The sequence below is a fragment of the Bos indicus genome, chromosome 12 (genome assembly GCF_029378745.1).
Source record: "Bos indicus isolate NIAB-ARS_2022 breed Sahiwal x Tharparkar chromosome 12, NIAB-ARS_B.indTharparkar_mat_pri_1.0, whole genome shotgun sequence".
Lineage (NCBI taxonomy): Eukaryota > Metazoa > Chordata > Mammalia > Artiodactyla > Bovidae > Bos > Bos indicus.
The window spans coordinates 25,971,435-25,990,907 of NC_091771.1; the positions used below are offsets into that span (position 1 = coordinate 25,971,435).

Below are 19,473 nucleotides of genomic sequence, written 5' to 3' on the forward strand. Positions count from 1 at the left end.
CTGTACAGTCCATGGAATTCTCCAGGCCAGAATACTGGAGTGGGTAGCCTTTCCCTTCTTCAGAGGATGATCTTCCTGACCCAGCTGAGCCACAACAAATAATCAATTTTGAGGGCATCTTTAGTTGAAAACTCTAAACTCCTTGAATTGTCAGCAAAATATGGTATATAGTATTTGGTGGTAAACAAGAATGTGTAAGTGGAAAGAAAAAAAATGAAATGTGAAGTAAAAAGTAACCCATAGGAAGTGTAACAAATAGCATATTCTCCTATTCTGTAAATGAGTCTTTAGATTTTACTCCTATGAAAAAGGGCAATACTATAACAATAATTTATGTTGGCAAAGCAAATATCAAAGTGTGTAAAGAAATAATTTTAAAACTTTGGAAATGAGAAATGGATCAAGCCTACATCATTATTTTCTCACCACTTAATATTACTTTTATTACTCATGGAACATTCGCTCTGAAATATAATTATCTATAATTTGTAGTGGTATCTCACACATATGTGTCCCCTCTAGATTATAAACTCATTTATAAAAAGAAAGATCTTATTTTATCCAACTATGTATATGTAATAAGTAGCAAGTGACTGGCATACTATACATACTCAATGTATTTCTGTTGTTGAATTTATTTCTCTAAAATCTATAGTATCACAAATCCATGAGTTCTGACTGAACTAACAAAAAATCAACAGGACTGTTGCTAAAAAGCACCAGTCATATCAGAATAGCCTCTGAAGATATGCCCAGGCATCAGTGTTATTATATTTTAAAGCTTCCCAAGTGATTGTGACGTGAATTTAGTGCTGAGAACTACTGACTAAAGTCATTCTTCCCTCTCAACAAGACTGCACACACACAAACCTCAAAGTTCCTAACTCACCAGCATGGAGTGATTTAGATATTATAAAGTGATGTGTATATTTCCTTTCAAATTGTTCAATTATTTAAATTCCTTCTACTTATTTGTAAAGTAGTATATTATTGTATCATAACTACATCATAATTATTGTAGTGTCCACATCCCTTATTACTATGGCCCTTTTTAGCTCTCAGACAGTATTTCATTCCCATAATATGGTATTTGTGTAAGACTGAAAGTGTTACCTTATAATGAGCATGTAAAAAAATGAGTAATGAATGAGGTTATGCAGTGATTCTATTCCTTTACACTGATACACATTTGTTTCTGCATTTCAAAATGTATTTCTTAAATGCATGTTGCTGTGTAACTGATTTTAGAAGTTTCAAAAGAATTATTAGGGAGGACCTCCCTGGCGGTCCCATGCTTTCAATACAGGGTAAGGGGCTTTGATCCCTGGTCAGGGAACAAAGATCCCATATGCCACCTTGCACAGCCAAAATTAAAAAATAAAAATTAAGTAAAATACTGAAAGGGGAGATATTAAAAGCTTTGTGACAAGAAAAGTACACAACATATAAAGTACACTGAGAGTTAAGAAATAGGAGGTAGCTGGACAAGGAAAGGACACTTTAATCACTGTCCCAAAACAAAGTAAATGAATACATGAAAATGTATACAAAAGGATAATAATAATAATTCATTGTCATCTCAACAAAGTCAATTTCTTGGCAATGACAGGAAAAAAGTATACTCAAAAATCTTAGCTACAAAATCATTCCAAAGTTTTCTGCCATTTGAGAAAACATACACTCACTCACTTGCTCCACTACTGAAGAAAATGAGCAGCCATAAGAAAAGGTGTAAATTAAACGTAGGCATCAAATTTTTATCCTCGTGGGGAAACATACTAAACTGGGTTTGAACGCGTGTTGAGAGCTGTCAAGTATAGACAGGTTTGTCACAATTTTTTAACTCTTCTACGTGGATGCATAACATTTCCTCAAGATGAAGGACTTTTTCAGAGATTTGGATATCAAGTTAAGGATCCTTTGAAACTAAACACTTTGAAGACAAATAGGTTCCAGAAGGATGACAATGAAATCCCCATGTTCTCTTCACAATCACTTTATGGCAGTTAGATAACACAGTAGAAATACTGGACCCTGCACATAATTTTTCCCCCACCAGTGTTTTCTCCTCTGTATCAATTCAGTGCACAGTTTCCATTGCCTTCTGTTTTGTATATAATTAAATTAACCAAGTTAATGTCCTTAGAGACTTAATTCATTTCAAATTTCTTGAAAATAAGGGAAATATTTCAAGGTAAAAATGGGAGGTTAAACTGAGATCTTGTCTTTTGGAACTCCAGAATCAGTTTTTACTTCCTATATCTTTAATGCCTATTTATCATTAGTTGCCAATAAAAGAAATAGGTAGGTTCCTCAAAACAACTTTATAACAAATGTTCATTATAACTGGCATGCTTATAATTCTGTTCAATAAGAAAAATTGTTAAGTACAAGGACTGAAGTAAAAAAAAATACTATGCAGAGAGAAAAACAGAGATGAGTAATGTTTTCAATGAATGCAAAATAATGGAAAAATAAGCAAGTACTCAAAGTATAGACTTTTAAAAAAATTTTCATTGCTTATTTTTATGAATAGTTTACAGAAAGCATTGTAGGAAAACCTGAAAGTAAGAAATGAATAATCAATGACTAGTACAAAGAGATTATTTATATGGAGGTCAATAATAGAAAAATCATTAGGCAACATGGAAATATATCTGGTTGATCACTAAAAGAAGAGTTGGTGTACTGTACAAAGATAATGAGGTTACGTAGGATCTCAGTAGATTGCTGAATTGTGTAGTAAAATTACTACAACTTTTAATAATAAATAATCTTATGAATATATACATATACATACTTATGTTTGTATTCATAATGAAAAATAATCTAGTTTGGTTTACAATATATATTTTTAAACAGCATTTTCTATATCTATGAACATATACAACATATAAGCAAATTTATATTCAGCTGAACTTGAGAGGATACTCCTTCTTTACTGCCTGCTACCAGAAATGATCAGAAGAAATAAAGGAAATGCCAACTTTATTAAATAAGAGAATGTTTCATATTTTAAGATTTACATAGGTAGGAAAAGAGTAAAAGCTAGAATAGGGTTTTAGAATGTAGTTTTGAGAAAAAAGAACTTTTAAAACTTAAAACCAATAAAACAAAATCCTACTGGTCTATAGTCAATGAAATAACAAGGAATGTCTTTCTCTAATATCAATGATTAATGGTAAAAAAATGTTACATTTAACAGAACATGTAAGAGCGAAGTCTTGACTGATATACTATTTTATCTTAAATTATATAATACTGTTCATACCACTCGATGATCATCTTTCAATGTTATGTTTTTCTAGAGCTAAGAATAGGTGTATCAGCACAGTGATGCTGAAAACTTGTTAACTTGAGATACTTGGCCAGAAAAAATAAGATAAATTAAAATATGAATATAAGAGAAATTATATCTTTAGAATTAAGAGCTCTAGACTGTATGGGACTATCATAAAAGTGCTGGGTATTATTATATTAAACTATGATGCAAGTTTAGTTTGTCAAATATGTTCACAGATAAACCAAAGATAAAATAGACATTTAATGTTTCTCAAGATGTATTTTCTGAGACCTTTTATATACTAATACTTTGTGGCTAACTTCTGTACTTATATAGAAGCAAGAAACCATTGAGAAAATTTCCTTATTTTCAACAATAAATAGGGAAGCAACCATTCAGGATTGAGCTGTTGATGCTTCATTGTCTGCTTGGCTTATTCACTCTCATATAGCAAACATGTAGTGCACACTATCTCAATTGACATCTTGGCAAAATAATAAATTATCCCATTTATTTATATATATATAACTTAATTATATACAAATTATACCCCAAAATACCTCATAGCCATTATCTATGCTACCATTTAAAAATAGAAGGAAGTTCTAGTATTAAACCTGGAATGTTAAAACCCTGTTTGTGCTTTATTACCATGAAGCAGAGTTATGTACATTACAGTAGAATATTTTATATTTATTCATGAATAACAATGCAATTATAGTTGGATAAGCCATTAGAATTTTAGTGTTGCACAGAAACTGATGTATTGTCTGTCCTTTTTACTCAGGGCAAGAATCTTTGACACAATTAGCTGATCTTTGCTTGAAGACCTACAATATTCTGGACTTCTGGAATACCTAGTTCTATTTTTAGACTACATTAACATTTAAAAAAACACAGATGTTCATATATGAAGAAAGAGCTGTACTGACCAATACAGAATCTACATCACATGCAGCTATTGTAAGCACCTCAAATGTGGTTAGTGTGACCTGATAAACGTTCTAAGTATTAAACATATGCCTGATTTGAAAGGCTAAGGAAAAAAGAAATGTAAAATACCTCATTTTAAATACTTTTATATTGATTACATGTATGCTGAAATTATATTCAGGTTACATGAAATATACTACTAAAATTAATCTCACCTACTCTTTTTTCACTTTTTAAAATATAGTTTTAAAAAACTTAAAGTCATATGTAGCTCACATCATATTTTGATTGGACAGCACTACTCTAGATTATCAACTGGGAAAAGTAATTTGTAAGCTATTGCTGTTACAACAGCAATTTTTGCTTATACTATTAACAATTTTGCATTTATGTGTAGAAATATAATTTGAAAGGATATATATTAAATGATAATTTTTTACTACTCCTGGGTAGTGAAAATATGAGGTAATAGGAAATTTTATTCAAACCTCTAATACTTATTTTTAAATTGTGCTTAATTTTCAGGGACTACTTTTGCATTAAAAATCATCATGGGCATCTATGCTCAACTGATTTTCAACAAGAGTACCAAGATCTGTTGATGGGGAAAGGATAGTCTCTTTAGCAAATGGTGCTAAGAAAAATGGATAATCATTTGCAAAAGGATAAATTTGGATCCCTATACATACTGGATATAAAAAATAACTCAAAATGAATCAAAGATCTAAACTGAGGTCCTAAAGTAACAAAACTATTAGCAGAGAATAAAGGGGGAAATCTCCATGAGCTTGAACTTGGCCATAGGTTCAAAAACATGATATCAAAAGCATAGGTAACAATAACAAAAGTTGATAAACTGGACATCATTAAATTAGAAACTTTTGTGCATCAAAGGACACTATCAAGAGAATGAAAATAAATAACCTACAGAATCAGAGAACATTTTTGCAAGTCATATACTTGATAAGGATTTAATGTCCAGAATAACACTTTCAACTCAACGACAAAAAACTCAATTAAAAATGAGAAAAGATTTTAATAGGCATATGAAAAGATGTCAACATCACTACTTATCAAGAAAACATAAATAAAAATCACAATGAGATACTACTTCATTCTTATCAGGAAGGGCTATAATTTAAAAAACAACAAATAAACAAACCAAAGATAAAGAGGGAGAGAGACAGAAAATAATAAGTGTTGGAGAAGACATGGAGAAAATTGGAACCCTGGTTTATTCCTCATAGAAATATAAAATGATACAGACTTTGTGGAAAACTTGCAATTCCTCAAAAAATTAAACCCAGAATTACCAAATGACTCAACAATTCTACTCAATTATACACCTGATATCTAAAGGTATAAGCTTAAAAGAAGTGACAACAGAGACTCAGATAACTTGTAGGTCAATGTTAATAGCAGCATTATTCACAATATTCAAAGAATTAACTCTGTAAGTAATTAATAAATACCTATACTAGGTGCTATACTATACTATACTATCTATAGTATAGATAATAAATATCTATACTATACTGCAAGGTGTGGATGGCGTGGTAAGGAGCAAAACAAAAAACATCACTGGCAACATAAAAATAAAATGATTTTTTTATGGTGTAAATGTATAGCATAATTAAAATTAATAACATTCATAATGCAACCTTGAAAGACTCTAAGGCTTTGTCATCCTTAAGTTTAGTCTTTCTTTTTGCATAGTTTAAAAAAATTCTACAATTCAAAGAGATATCAATGTGAAATAAATATACTGATGAAACTATACAAAACTTATTTTCTCCATTGGCTGAATGAAATGCTTCCAGTAATGAGGAATGGTTGGCATGATGCTTACTCTAAAGGAAACTCCAATGTAATAGATAAAGAATATCATGCCTTTATCACCTATAAGAACATCTAATTAAAACATGTAAACAGGGACCTATATTTCTTGTCTAGATATATGTATTTCAAATGTAAAAGGGAAGGACGGATTGATTAAAATCATATAACAATAAACCTGAAAAGTTTCATGAAAGAAAAGAATTTGAAATAACTGGGAAGATATGAAGTAATAGTAATAATTCTGAATTTTATATTTTGATAGTGGTAGTGGTTACATCAATATAAGGAATAAAATAGCACTGATAGGAATGAAATAGCATACACACAAATGAATGCATGGAAAGGATAGTGAAAGCTGAAAAATGTCTGTAATCTAGTTAAAAGTATTATACCAATATTGATTTCCTTCTATTGACACTGTATTACATTTATATAAGATGGTGCTATTGGAGAAGGCTGGGGAAAGGGTACACTGGATTCTGTGTACTATTTTTGCAACTTCCTATGAGTCTACAATTATTTAAACAACAACAACAAAACCACAGAAAAAAATGATCATGAAGAAATGTGCAAGCAAAGAAAAAGAGGACAAATAAAATTACCTACTATAAAATATTTTATATAACTTATTATAAAATAAAGTATGTCTAAGTACAGAGGATTAAATGGAAAAAATCCACCAAAGAGCAAGAGAATATACAAAATGGAAGGATAATGAAATATATACTGCTGTTTTCACTATTTTTCAAATTGTTGTAATGCTCCTGAAGAATTTATATAATGTAAATACACAAAAATAAAAATTAGAAGAAAACAAACAAACCCAAACAGGGAAGACAGGAAAGGGGTGGACATTGTATCCAAGTATGGAAAGGAGTTTTAGTTCAGGGAAGTGGTCTATCAGTATCCAGGGAAATCTGTGTACCTCAGAATATACTATATTCCTTCTCCTGTGTCACAGACACTGTAGCACTCTTAAAGACTATCTTGCAGGAGGCCAAGGCTTACCAATTTCTTTTTGTCCCAATTTTGGCAAAAATTGATGAGAATTCATACATAAGAAAATAACTGTTGTTTCTCTGATATTAGTACCATTTTCACACAAATGAGCCCAGCACTGAAGTTTAGCTGTCATTTTCCTTCTGTATTTATAATTCTGGTTGGATATGAACTAATCATTATCAAGGATTGAAGTGCTGCATCATGTACAAGTATCATACACATTAAGGTAGCTTAAAAATATTTTATAATAGAAAAGTGATCAACTCAAACTATACCTGCCAATTTTTCCAGAGTTGAAATAAAAGAAATCAACAATAAAAGACCCCATGCTACTGCTGTTGCAGTTCAGTTCCTAAATCCTGCTTGACTCTTTGTGACCCCGTGGACTGCAGCACACCAGGCTTCCCTGTCCTTAACTACCTCCTGGAGTTTGCTCAAAATCATGTCCATTAAGACCTCATGGAAGTGATCAAAAGTAATTGAATTCCATGCTCTTTAAATCTTTGATTAAATTTTCATAGAAGATGGTGTAAATAATTGGGTAGACAATTATTGCTGTGATTGCTCGGTAGCATTCTCCCCAAGACACATTAAATAAACATTTTCTGATTACAAATACTTAGTAATACTTTGGAGAAGGCAATGGCACCCCACTCCAGTACTCTTGCCTGGAAAATCCCATGGATGGAGGAGCCTGGAAGGCTGCAGTCCATGGGGTCCCTAAGAGTCGGACACGACTGAGCGACTTCACTTTCACTTTTCACTTTCATGCATTGGAAAAGGAAATGGCAACCCATTCCAGTGTTCTTGCCTGGAGAATCCCAGAGACGGGGGAGCCTGGTGGGCTGCTGTCTATGGGGTCGCAGAGTCGGACATGACTGAAGTGACTTAGCAGCAGCAGCAGCAGTAATACTTTAGTAGTAATACTTACTAAAAGCTTTTTTCTTTAGAATGTATACATTTCATTGTATAATTTTCTCCCTATTTTCTAATAATTGAAAGTGATTATTATGACCCATATTGAGAATGGTCTATATACGTTACAACATTTTCAATTTCCTACTTAACTTTTATTTATATTTAGGATATATTAAAAGTTTCTGGCAATAAAGATGATACAACCATATTAATTCCAAAAATCTTTAAATGCCTGATTTGCTCCTTTAACTTTGAGATGACATTATACCACAGATAAAAGCTGGGGTTAGGTTAGGCATGGTCCAGAGATAAAGGTAGGGATTTCTTAGATATTCAGGAATAAAATAGTGGCTTTATTCCTTTAAAAAACACAGGCAGAAATGGTAACAGGAAACAACACGGACTATTAAAAGTATTTACAAGTGAGATGTTTCTATCAATCTCAACTCTAGGCTATTAAGATACTATAATCTTTTATATGAGGAACCACTCTTTTGAGATGTACTGCATGGAAATGGGTCTACCTGTATTACAAATAAACCCAAATAATCACATGTCTCCTACTTAATTTCTGATACACTCCAAAATGAGCTGGTCACTGGTCTGAGCACATACAGGTTCATTTCATTTCTCTCCAGACCTTTGTTTAGACTGAATCTCCTTGCCTGCTTAGGCTGTGTAGAAAGTCTATTAACTTCAAGAGGTACGTCTTTAGTCCATCTTATTAAAGCCTTTCATGAAAATCTTATTTTTATAGTTCACAGTATCAATTTTCTATACCACATATAGTTATCACTTGATGATACTCAATTTAAAATATCAAGCCATTACTTTTTATTCTTCCTTCATTTTAAATTCAGCTAGACTAACAGGCAAGTTTCATGGAGAACACTAGATTTTAAGAAATAGAAAAATATATCAACAGATCTTTAATAGAGATTACAAAGCTAAAATAGAAAAAGTTGTAACTAAATAATTCAATGTGACATAATTTCACCATGATAATTAGTAAGATTTCATATTTTCAAAGATGCTTGAAAAAATGTAGTTCATGTATATTTTTCTTAAATTTATCACTTTATTTTAAACACCAAAAACTCTTTAAATATTGAGTACTTATGAAGAAATATTCTTTTGCAGGCCTCTATATTCATCTTATCTATGTCTTTGGACCTCAGTCTTAGGTTTATTATACTTAGAAGAAGAAAAGTATGTCTTTTCCTCTGTACCATCTGATTAAACTGTATCAAATTGGAGAAAAAATTTAAAAAAAATTAAAAGTTCAAAGGCTAAATCATTTAAAAACAGGAAGATAGTTCTTTAGTTGTGGTTCCTTTTGTAAGTGCTGTGTTTAGAAGTCCTGGGTTATGGCCTTGATCACATCAGGGAAGTCACTAGAATTCTTTAAGTATATGATGTATTTAAAAAAGAATAAAGGCAAACAAGACCACAAAATATTTCATGTTAGTAACTTCATACACAGATCTTAAAGAGACTTGCAAGGCTGACTTCTACTTTATGTTACTTATATATTTTGGGGTTTCTAATGAGAATAAAAATGATTTATTAAGCATACATTTGCTTAATCAGTGTTTCAAGTCAGAAAGTACTTAAATACTGAGACATATTTTTTTTTACATAAAAGTCTCTCAATTTATAAAACATTTTTTATTGACATATAAGGCACAGAAAAATGCAAGTGACATCTGCTAAGCTTTACTTATGAAAACTTAAAGAAATCCTATGGGATAACATCACTCAATTTTTCCTGGAGTACCTCTGATGGAGACTTCCTAAAAAAAATCTGGAAATAATTAGAAACTATTATAGTACCTTAAAAAGTTTACTTGAAAACTAAATCTGCTCTTCATCAAAGAATATAATACATTCAGAATAATGTAATGGAAAAATAAGGTACATATACAGAATAATGAAAAGCATCTCAACCACATCTGATTGTGAAACTTAAAGAAGTCGACAGAGGACAATAGTAGACCTGTGAGATACTGAAGAACTCTGGAGGAAACACTATATTCACTGATTAAGCACTGACTTTTCAAGACACTTTATATTATTTTACTCCAGTTCATTTTACTCTTAATTTTTAAAAAAGATACTACTAAGTACATTTTAAAAACAAATTGAAAGAAAAGAAGAATAGGTAAATCTTGAAATTTACTTTTATGTCATGAGATTTATAGGAAGAAGAAAACTCCATATCCAGTAAAAAAATGTTTTTGAATATCTGTGGAACAGTTAATGCAATATAATGATAATGCTAATAGCACCTTAGAACTTAAAATATGTTTTTCAAGAGACCTAAAATTCCACTGGCATGTATGTGCCTTAGAGTTTAAAAGACTGTCCATATGAACTGAATTATCCTTGACAAGTACCTTCAGACACTTGTAATATGATCGCATGTAAATTTAGACCATATTTTGCACACAAACCACTGGCAATAGTAAGTTTATTCAAGAGCTCAAGATAAAAAGGAAAGAAAAGCTGATAGACTTAATAATATGTGGTAGTTAACATGAAATTTCCGAAATCAAAAGCATCAAAATAAAGGCATCTAATGAAAGAAAAACAAATGCTGTGAGAAATGCTGCTTTTTCCTTTCCTTTTTCTGTTCTTCACTACCTGTTTTCTCCAAACAAAATGTTATCTTTCCATGTTTTATCCAAATTTAGAGAAAAAAAAAACAAATTCTAAACAAATAAATAAACCAGAAAATTCCATTTGCATTGAAAACTTATTTTAACCAATAATTAAACCACAGTGTGGATAACATCTTTGTTGTGTGTTCCCACTGTGGGAAAAACTTACTCATGCAGTCCATCAAGATAGTTATTCATTCAGATTTCCAGATTAATACTATTTTATTAGTACTAATAACTGCTGATCATAATAACATGGAGTTATATCAACATGTGCAAAGGGCTAACTGTAAAACAGAAGAAAAACAACTCAAAACTCTGCTGTTCTAAGAATTCCTCAGGATTGCCTCTGCCTTGGCACCAAAAAAAAAAGCCTACAGAACCATGCTAATTCTATAGGGATCAGCTCCATTGTCAAAGAAATGCATTAAGGTCTGAAGGAGAGAACTCAGCCATTGGACAGAGCTGCTTGCTAAGCAATCTCCACAGCACCCGCACCTATATTTATCTCTCTTTATCAGAAGTCTGCTACTGCTATGTTGTCTGGCTAATGGATGAAAACAGGATATAAATCATCATGAATTTGAGTCGTGGAGAAAATGGCAGATTATTTTAAGAAATTCTGAAGACATGTCCATTTTTTGTGTCCTCAAAGCCAAGGTTTTATATATCTGTCCAACAATGAATGATCTGCAAAAGATGTTTTTATAAGCTAATTTTAAAGTAGAACAGTGAATTATTCCCATCTGAATTGCATCAAAGGAAGATTACTGATTTATCAGTTATTTCTTTAAAAATATTTTGTGGAAAGTACAGTTTTTCAGCTTAACAGAAAATGAAACAACTGCAGCTTGTTTTTTTTTTTTTAATAAAGACTTTTAAACCATTTAAACAAGGTATTTTAAATCAATAAACCACTTAAATATTTAAAATGCACTGAATTATTTTAGACATTCAACCTAAAGATCAAGTTGAGAGACATGTTTATAATACAGCTTTGCTGAAACACTGAAAGAAAGTGCACTGCATAGAGAGCTTAAATTTCTCACTCTTCCTTTCAATCAATAACTGAGGCAAAGTTTCATCTCTAGGGCCCTTAATGGCAGGAATTCCTGGAGCCAGCAAATGAGTAATGTTAAACCTATGATTAGATGATGAGGCCATCAAAGACACTAGACCCTAATGCTACATTCTTCTTTATTTTTCTGAACTGCAGTGAAACCAGGAGCTAAGGAAGAAGGAATTTTACATTATTTTCCCCCATGAAACCATTTCTTTCAACCTGGCATCATCAAGAACCTATGAGGTCCAGACAGATTTCACAGTGTCTCTCGAACTCAGGACTCTGGCTTTGGGTAACAATTCTCAAATGTCCTGCAGATGAACTCCTGCCAGGGATGCTGTTTCCTTTAACATCTTCCTTATTTATGTATCTGGATGAAAAGTGGAAAATGGATCTAATGATATCCCTATGAATATATTCTTGAAGAAAGTAAACCTGAAGACTGAAAAATAGGTAAGTTTTGGTTGTTTTACTTTTGTTGATGCTTTAAAGGATTGGTTGAAGCCCTATTGCTATTTATTTGGAAGTTAGTTGTGATTTTAGTCAGACCTCAGGTCAGTAAATAGAAACAGTATATATAAATTTTCCTTTCTACTGAGGAAATTAGGATGTAAAAACTACTTATTACAAACATACATAAGTTCTTTTTTCATTCTCATATTACAAAATATTTAATACTTATGTGAAAATCAGGACCACCAGGAGACTTGGCAGAGCTGGCGAGAAGAAAGACCATTAGGTCCTATTTTGGTTATCAGAAAAATGTTACATACTATTTTCTTCTAATTGCTTAAAAAAACAATAGCCAGAAATTATAATTCTATTTTTAATTCTGATTATTAAAGATAAATAGTATAAGTAGATTTTTAGATTTTATACTGAAATATATAAATTACATTAAAAAAGGGAAAGCAGCAATGTATCATATCAAAAATCCCTCACTGATCAGCTGTGTTTTATACTCTGGCTATTGCATTAGAAAAACAACCTCCAGTTTGCGTTATCTCTAATAGTGAAAAAGAAACCATATTAATTAACAATGAACATCAAAATTATAAATACTACTCTATAATTTAAAAAAGATGGATGTAAAGAAGGGTATCAAAATAGCTATAACAAATTATATATATATATATATTTGCAGAAATTAAAAAATAAGGAACAATAGAAGGCTAGGTAAGATGGAAAATAAGACAGCTAACAGGAGGGGAGAAGGCGGGAGATTAAATCAATATTTGCATGGTAAGATCATTTACATAAATACATATCTCTATTTTCTTCATCTATGAGATAATAGATATTTTAAAATACATAAACATATACATATTTATTTACATCCATTCTCCTGTTTAATGACATAAAGCAATCCTCATGTAGTTTAATGTAATCACATGATTAAGATTTCATACCTGAGAACAAAGCAGCATAACAAGCTCAACTACAGATGTGCTGGACTTCATACAAACGAGGCCTACAAAAAAGAAAGGTTAAAATAAAATGAAATAACAGTGGTAGAAATCATCATTCTAAGTTAATTCATTATATAGTTTTAACTTATAAAACATTATTAAAAAATAGAATTCCTAAAGTAAAATGAATTGAGATACTCAGTAACACATTCTTATAGCATTAATTTCAAAATATACAGATATTTCAAGAAGATATGAAAAATACATAAAAATTGACCTCAGACTTGGGTTATTTATTTGGTCAAGGCATTTCTTATATTTAAACAAGGCATGTGTAGCTTTCAAAACTGATAAGCCAGTTAGAGCTCCTTTTATTCCAATGACATTTACAATGTGATTGTCTCCAGAAATATAGAACAATAATCACTGAATATCTATCTAAATTTTCTTCCAAAAGACAAAATTAAAATAATTTTTACTTTATTATATCTACCCATAGGTTTTCAATGGTTAAATGAATTTTGAAATATTAAAAAAATGAATTTCTCATACAATAAGCATGTTATACAATACTTATAAAATAAAATATTCCATTGTTCTGCTTCCAAAGTCTCTGAATAGAAGTCAGAAGTAAAAAGAATTCAATGTTATAATGGCTACTACTCATTGATCACGTGCTATGTGCTGGGTACTGTGTTAAGTGCCTTATGTACAAACATCTCCTTTAGTTCTCATTATATTTTGTGACATACTATTATTATTACCATTCTACAGGTAAGAAAATACTCTTCTTAAAAACAGTCTAAATGTTGATTATATATATTATTCATTGACTTTTTTTCCATTCAAAGGATGACTGCTGTATAAGAAGAGAAGGCAGGTCATGATTGGGTAGTATTTTTAACATATAGAGAAAAATGTAACCAAGGATTAATAACAATCTCTGGAGGACAGTATGTTAATCATGATGTTTGCTAATTTAAAATATATTTTTAAAAGTTTTTAACTGTTTCTAAAATTAACTAAATTAATAGACTCATTTTTCTTTTTATATGAAGACAAATATAATCAGTAAAAGCACTGCATAATGAGAAATGCCATGCTACCAGGGAAGCCCGATCTTACATTAGCTGTTGCTAAATAGCTAGCTAAAGTGAACCAGTTATTTTTTCCTTCTTAAGGTGATTTCAGTAAAGAGTCTCAAATGTCTTCCAGACACTAGCACGTATATTTATTGTAGGGAGTGGATAAATACCCTTTTGTGCCCATTCTGCTAACAACTCTACCCTTAATGTGCAGACCTACAGAACAAGTTGTAAAAAGGCACCAGTATTCCATTTTATCAGATCTTTGGGCAGACAGCTAACTAATGAAATAAGAGGCAGATGTGAAAAGCTCATTTAAGAGACAATTGTTGTAATTGATCAGCGATTCTAATGCTCAGGAGCTAGAGTCAGAAAGATTAATGGGACGTTTATCACCTGTTGGCTACTCAACTATTTGAAATTCAGACAAAGAAAAACTAAGTAGAAGGCCAAAGAGCTATGCATAGTAGAAGAATTAAAAAATTAAAATTTGTACTGCATATCAATTTAGATTTTAGACTGTAAGGCTATATAATGAAGTATTAGGTTACAAGGCTATATAATGATTGATTATACAAAGAATTATTCATCATATATTCTGTGTACTAGAGTTTTGAAATACATACAGTTTTTACAAATCAGAAAAAAATATGCAGTTATATTCATTTCTCACAGACTAATTTTAAATGAACTTCTAAAGAACTGCATGTAACAAGAATATCCATATTTTTCCCCAAATATATACTATCATTCCATAATAAGAAAAATATAGACAAATGCTCCGTCAATGCTTTTGTTCAAGGAAGTGATAACAAAATGACAGGATAGTGAAACTGCAATTTGATAAAAAGTATTCTGGGAACTTTGAAAATGGCCATTGTGATTTCAGGTCACTATATCTTTGCACCTTTACTAATGAGATGTAATTAGAACGAACAGAATGATAATGGACCCTCTTCAAATTGAAAAAAAAAAAGAAACAAAAATGAAAACCTAATTTTGCCATGAGAACACAAGCAGAGACAATTTTGGAAGGGTCATCACCTTTCAAAAACTTTATAATCATTTTGGTTGGCACTATTTCTAAGTGTCAACAAAAGTATTACTAAGACAAATGGATTTTTATTAGAGATATGCACTGAAGATATCTAGAGATATTGAGACATTTAATAGAGCTATTGAAAATACAAACACTGACGACAGTATCCTTGCACATTCTATAAATAATAAAAGCACTTATTTTTGAAATTTTAAGGTGAAAGCAATAAATGTGATTTTGTACAACTTTAGCCATAAGCTTAAGAAAGCCAAATTTATCTAGCAATGCTACAAATAACTCAGGCTATATATGCATAAAGCAAGTATTTTACAAGCATATGTCTCAAATGAGATGTGATTTTGTTTTCCTTTTTGTATCTGGCAAGAAATTTATCATCAAATCAACTCATTTGAAAACCCCTTGTATGAGTAAAGGACAGTGTTAGCACTCAGGAGTATAAATAATACAACAGTATCTACATCTTCCTAAGGGCTCCATCTTTCAATTCAAATCTAAGATTATCTAACACTTACAAAGAACTTGATCATTTACAGGTTGCATTTATACATGCTGTTTTATTTGATTCTCTTAACAACTATTTGAACTAGTTATTATTACCTCATGTGGTAGGTTAAAAAATGAAGGGATTCAGTGACTAGCCCAAGGTGTTTCATTCAGTCAGTGGTGGAACTGGAACCTGAATTCAAGTCATCTAACTCAAAAGCCCATTTCTCATCTGCTGCAGAGCTGTTTAAACAATTTGATACTAAAACAATTTGATACTAACAGGATAACAACATGTGACAGTGAGAAAGATCATAATGGTTAATTCCATCTTGGGTGATTTTGACAGTTTTCTAGGAGAAGATAACATATATGTTGGTCAGATGTGGGAACAAAAAGCTTAACAAAAAGTACAGAGGGAGCAGAGGACCAATAAATCCTGAGAAGACCTTTCTAGTAGCTGGGCTGATCAAAATATACACAGTGTGAGAAAGTGGGACTGGAGGGTTAAGATAAAATTCAAAGATTATATATCTCCAACTGAAAGAAATAAAATTACACGTTTTTGAAAGTTAAGAAGAAGAATATAGAGAAAGGGATACAATGGGAAATGATACTAAGGATTAGTTATTTCTATTCCATGATGACTTTTCTCACCTTGTCAATTAAGAAGTAGGCCCCAAGGGAATTAAACTTATGTGCTCCTCCAACAAATACAACAAAAAGCCACCTTTATCTGCAGATATATGCTAACCAGAATAAATATTCTGACTAGAAACAATGATGGAATACTGTATATGAACTATGGATAGAGGTTCATGACATTGTATAGGAAACAGGGATCAAGACCATTCCCATGGAAAAGAAATGCAAAAAAGCAAAATGGCTGTCTGGGGAGGCCTTACAAATAGCTGTGAAAAGAAGAGAAGCGAAAAGCAAAGGAGAAAAGGAAAGATCTAAGCATTTGAATGCAGAGTTCCAAAGAATAGCGAGGAGAGATAAAGCCTTCCTCAGTGATCAATGAAAGGAAATAGAGGAAAACAACAGAATGGGAAAGACTAGAGATCTCTTCAAGAAAATTAGAGATACCAAGGGAACATTTCATGCAAAGATGGGCTCGATAAAGGACAGAAATGGCATGGACCTAACAGAAGCAGAAGATATTAAGAAGAGGTGGTAAGAATACACAGAAGAATTGTACAAAAAAGATCTTCACGACCAAGATAATCATGATGGTGTAATCACTCACCTAGAGCCAGACATCCTGGAATGTGAAGTCAAGTGGGCCTTAGAAAGCATCACTACGAACAAAGCTAGTGGAGGTGATGGAATTCCAGCTGAGCTATTTCAAATCCTGAAAGATGATGCTGTGAAAGTGCTGCACTCAATATGCCAGCAAATGTGGAAAACTCAGCAGTGGCCACAGGACTGGAAAAGGTCAGTTTTCATTCCAATCCAAAGAAAGGCAATGCCAAAGAATGCTCAAACTACCACACAATTGCACTCATCTCACATGCTAGTAAAGTAATGCTCAAAATTCTCCAAGCCAGCCATCAGCAATACGTGAACTGTGAACTTCCAGATGTTCACGCTGGTTTTAGAAAAGGCAGAGGAACCAGAGATCAAACTGCCAACATCCGCTGGATCATGGAAAAAAGGAAGACAGTTCCATAAAAATATATATTTCTGTTTTATTGACCATGCCAAAGCCTTTGACTGTGGATCACAATAAACTGTGGAAAATTGTGAAACAAATGGGAATCCCAGACCACCTGACCTGCCTCTTGAGAAACCTATATGCAGGTCAGGAAGCAACAGTTAGAACTGGACATGGAACAACAGACTGGTTCCAAATTGGAAAAGGAGTATGTTCAGGCTGTACATTGTCACCCTGCTTATTTTACTTCTATGCACAGTACATCATGGGAAATGCTGCGCTGGAAGAAGCACAAGCTGGAATCAAGATTGCTGGGAGAAATATCAATAACCTCAGATATGCAGATGACACCCTTATGGCAGAAAGTGAAGAGGAACTAAAAAGCCTCTTGATGAAAGAGGAGAGTGAAAAAGTTGGCTTAAAGCTCAATATTCCAAAAACTAAGATCATGGCATCTGGTCCCATCACTTCTTGGGAAATGGATGGGGAAACAGTGGAAACAGTGGCAGACTTTATTTTTCTGGGCTCCAAAATCACTGCAGATGGTGACTGCAGCCACAAAATTAAAAGACACTTACTCCTTGGAAGGAAAGTTATAACCAACCTAGATAGCATATTCAAAAGCAGAGACATTACTTTGCCAACAAAGGTCCGTCTAGTCAAGGCTATGGTTTTTTCAGTGGTCATGTATGGATGTAAGAGTTGGACTGTGAAGAAAGCTGAGCGCTGAAGAATTGATGTTTTGGAACTGTGGTGTTGGAGAAGACTCTTGAGAGTCCCTTGGACTGCAAGGAGATCCAACCAGTCCATTCTACAAGAGATCAGTCCTGGGTGTTCCTTGGAAGGACTGATGCTAAAGCTGAAAGTCCAATACTTTGGCCACCTCATGCGAAGAGTTGACTCATTGGAAAAGACTATGGGAGGGATTGTGGTCAGGAGGAGAAGGGGATGACAGAGGATGAGATGGCTGGATGGCATCACCAACTCGAAGGACATGAGTTTGAGTGAACTCCAGGAGTTGGTGACGGACAGGGAGGCCTGGCGTGCTGCAATTCATGGGGTTGCAAAGGGTTGGACACGACTGAGCAACTGAATTGAACTGAACTATAGATCATAGTATCTTACCAGTGTAAAGTGAATTCAAAAACGTGTTGAAAGATAAGGTTGGCTAGCTGACTGGCCAAGATACATGTATTTGATAAGATGAATTAGGTGGACAAATTTGAGATGGTCCAGACCCATGCAGCAAAAATTTGCTGGGTCCAGATCAGTAAAGGACCATTCATGTCACTGGCATTTTTTTGGGTTTCCATTTACTAGGGGTGAGAAATCAGCTTCAACTTTTAGAAACAGCAAGAACAAAACCCCCACCAAATCCCACTAAACTGTAAAATGAATGTTAAAAGTTTGCCCTTTGGGATACAACCGTCTTTCTTTAATACAAGAAATGCTGACACTTTTGTTCAATGTTTGAGTCTGACTTCATGTATACACAGAATTACAAGATCAAGTTTACATGCTTTAAGACAGTGTGGAAAAATTCCATGTCTAACAGGATGCCCCCTTATGGCGGGAGGTGAAGAGTACGAGGTGTTATGGTGACAAACAAGGAGTCATACTTGGAGGTGGGACTCATCTTCTAAGGACCATTGTTTTCTTTCAGCAAGGGCCCTCTCCCAAGGGAGAAGAGCCTACACGTCTATGCCTGGGGCAGTGCTCCGAGTATATTCTCAGTAAACTTTAATTAAAAGAATAAATCTAAAAACCACCATTCACTGAGTAAATAAATAGTTGATGTATATTTATATAAATGTTGGAGAAAAAAGATTTTAAGGAAAAATAAGAGTATTCTTTTAAGAACAAGAGCCTAATGTATTAAAAAAGCATTTACTGAGCATTCTGTCTTATGTGCCAGATACCAGGCCACGTGCTAAGTTTAAAAATAAGTGACAAAAGCGGGACAGTTTATATAAACAAATAATCATGACATAGACTCTTAGGAGATACACAGAGACAACAGAGTGTTAGACACACAGAAAGGGTAGTGAGCAGCTCTGCCGAGGAGAATTCATAGGGACTGT

At 32.7% G+C, this 19,473-nt stretch overlaps 1 protein-coding gene across 6 annotated transcripts in view; it reads right to left on the reverse strand.

The window, feature by feature from the left end:
* Positions 1-19,473, reverse strand: part of NBEA (neurobeachin) — a 674,548-nt gene that overhangs the window by 346,772 nt on the left and 308,303 nt on the right. For all 6 annotated transcript variants that reach the window (XM_070800567.1, XM_070800569.1, XM_070800566.1 and 3 more), the window contains one exon: positions 13,108-13,169. In XM_070800567.1, the coding sequence (XP_070656668.1) occupies positions 13,108-13,169 (62 nt within the window). The remainder of the gene's footprint in view (positions 1-13,107; positions 13,170-19,473) is intronic.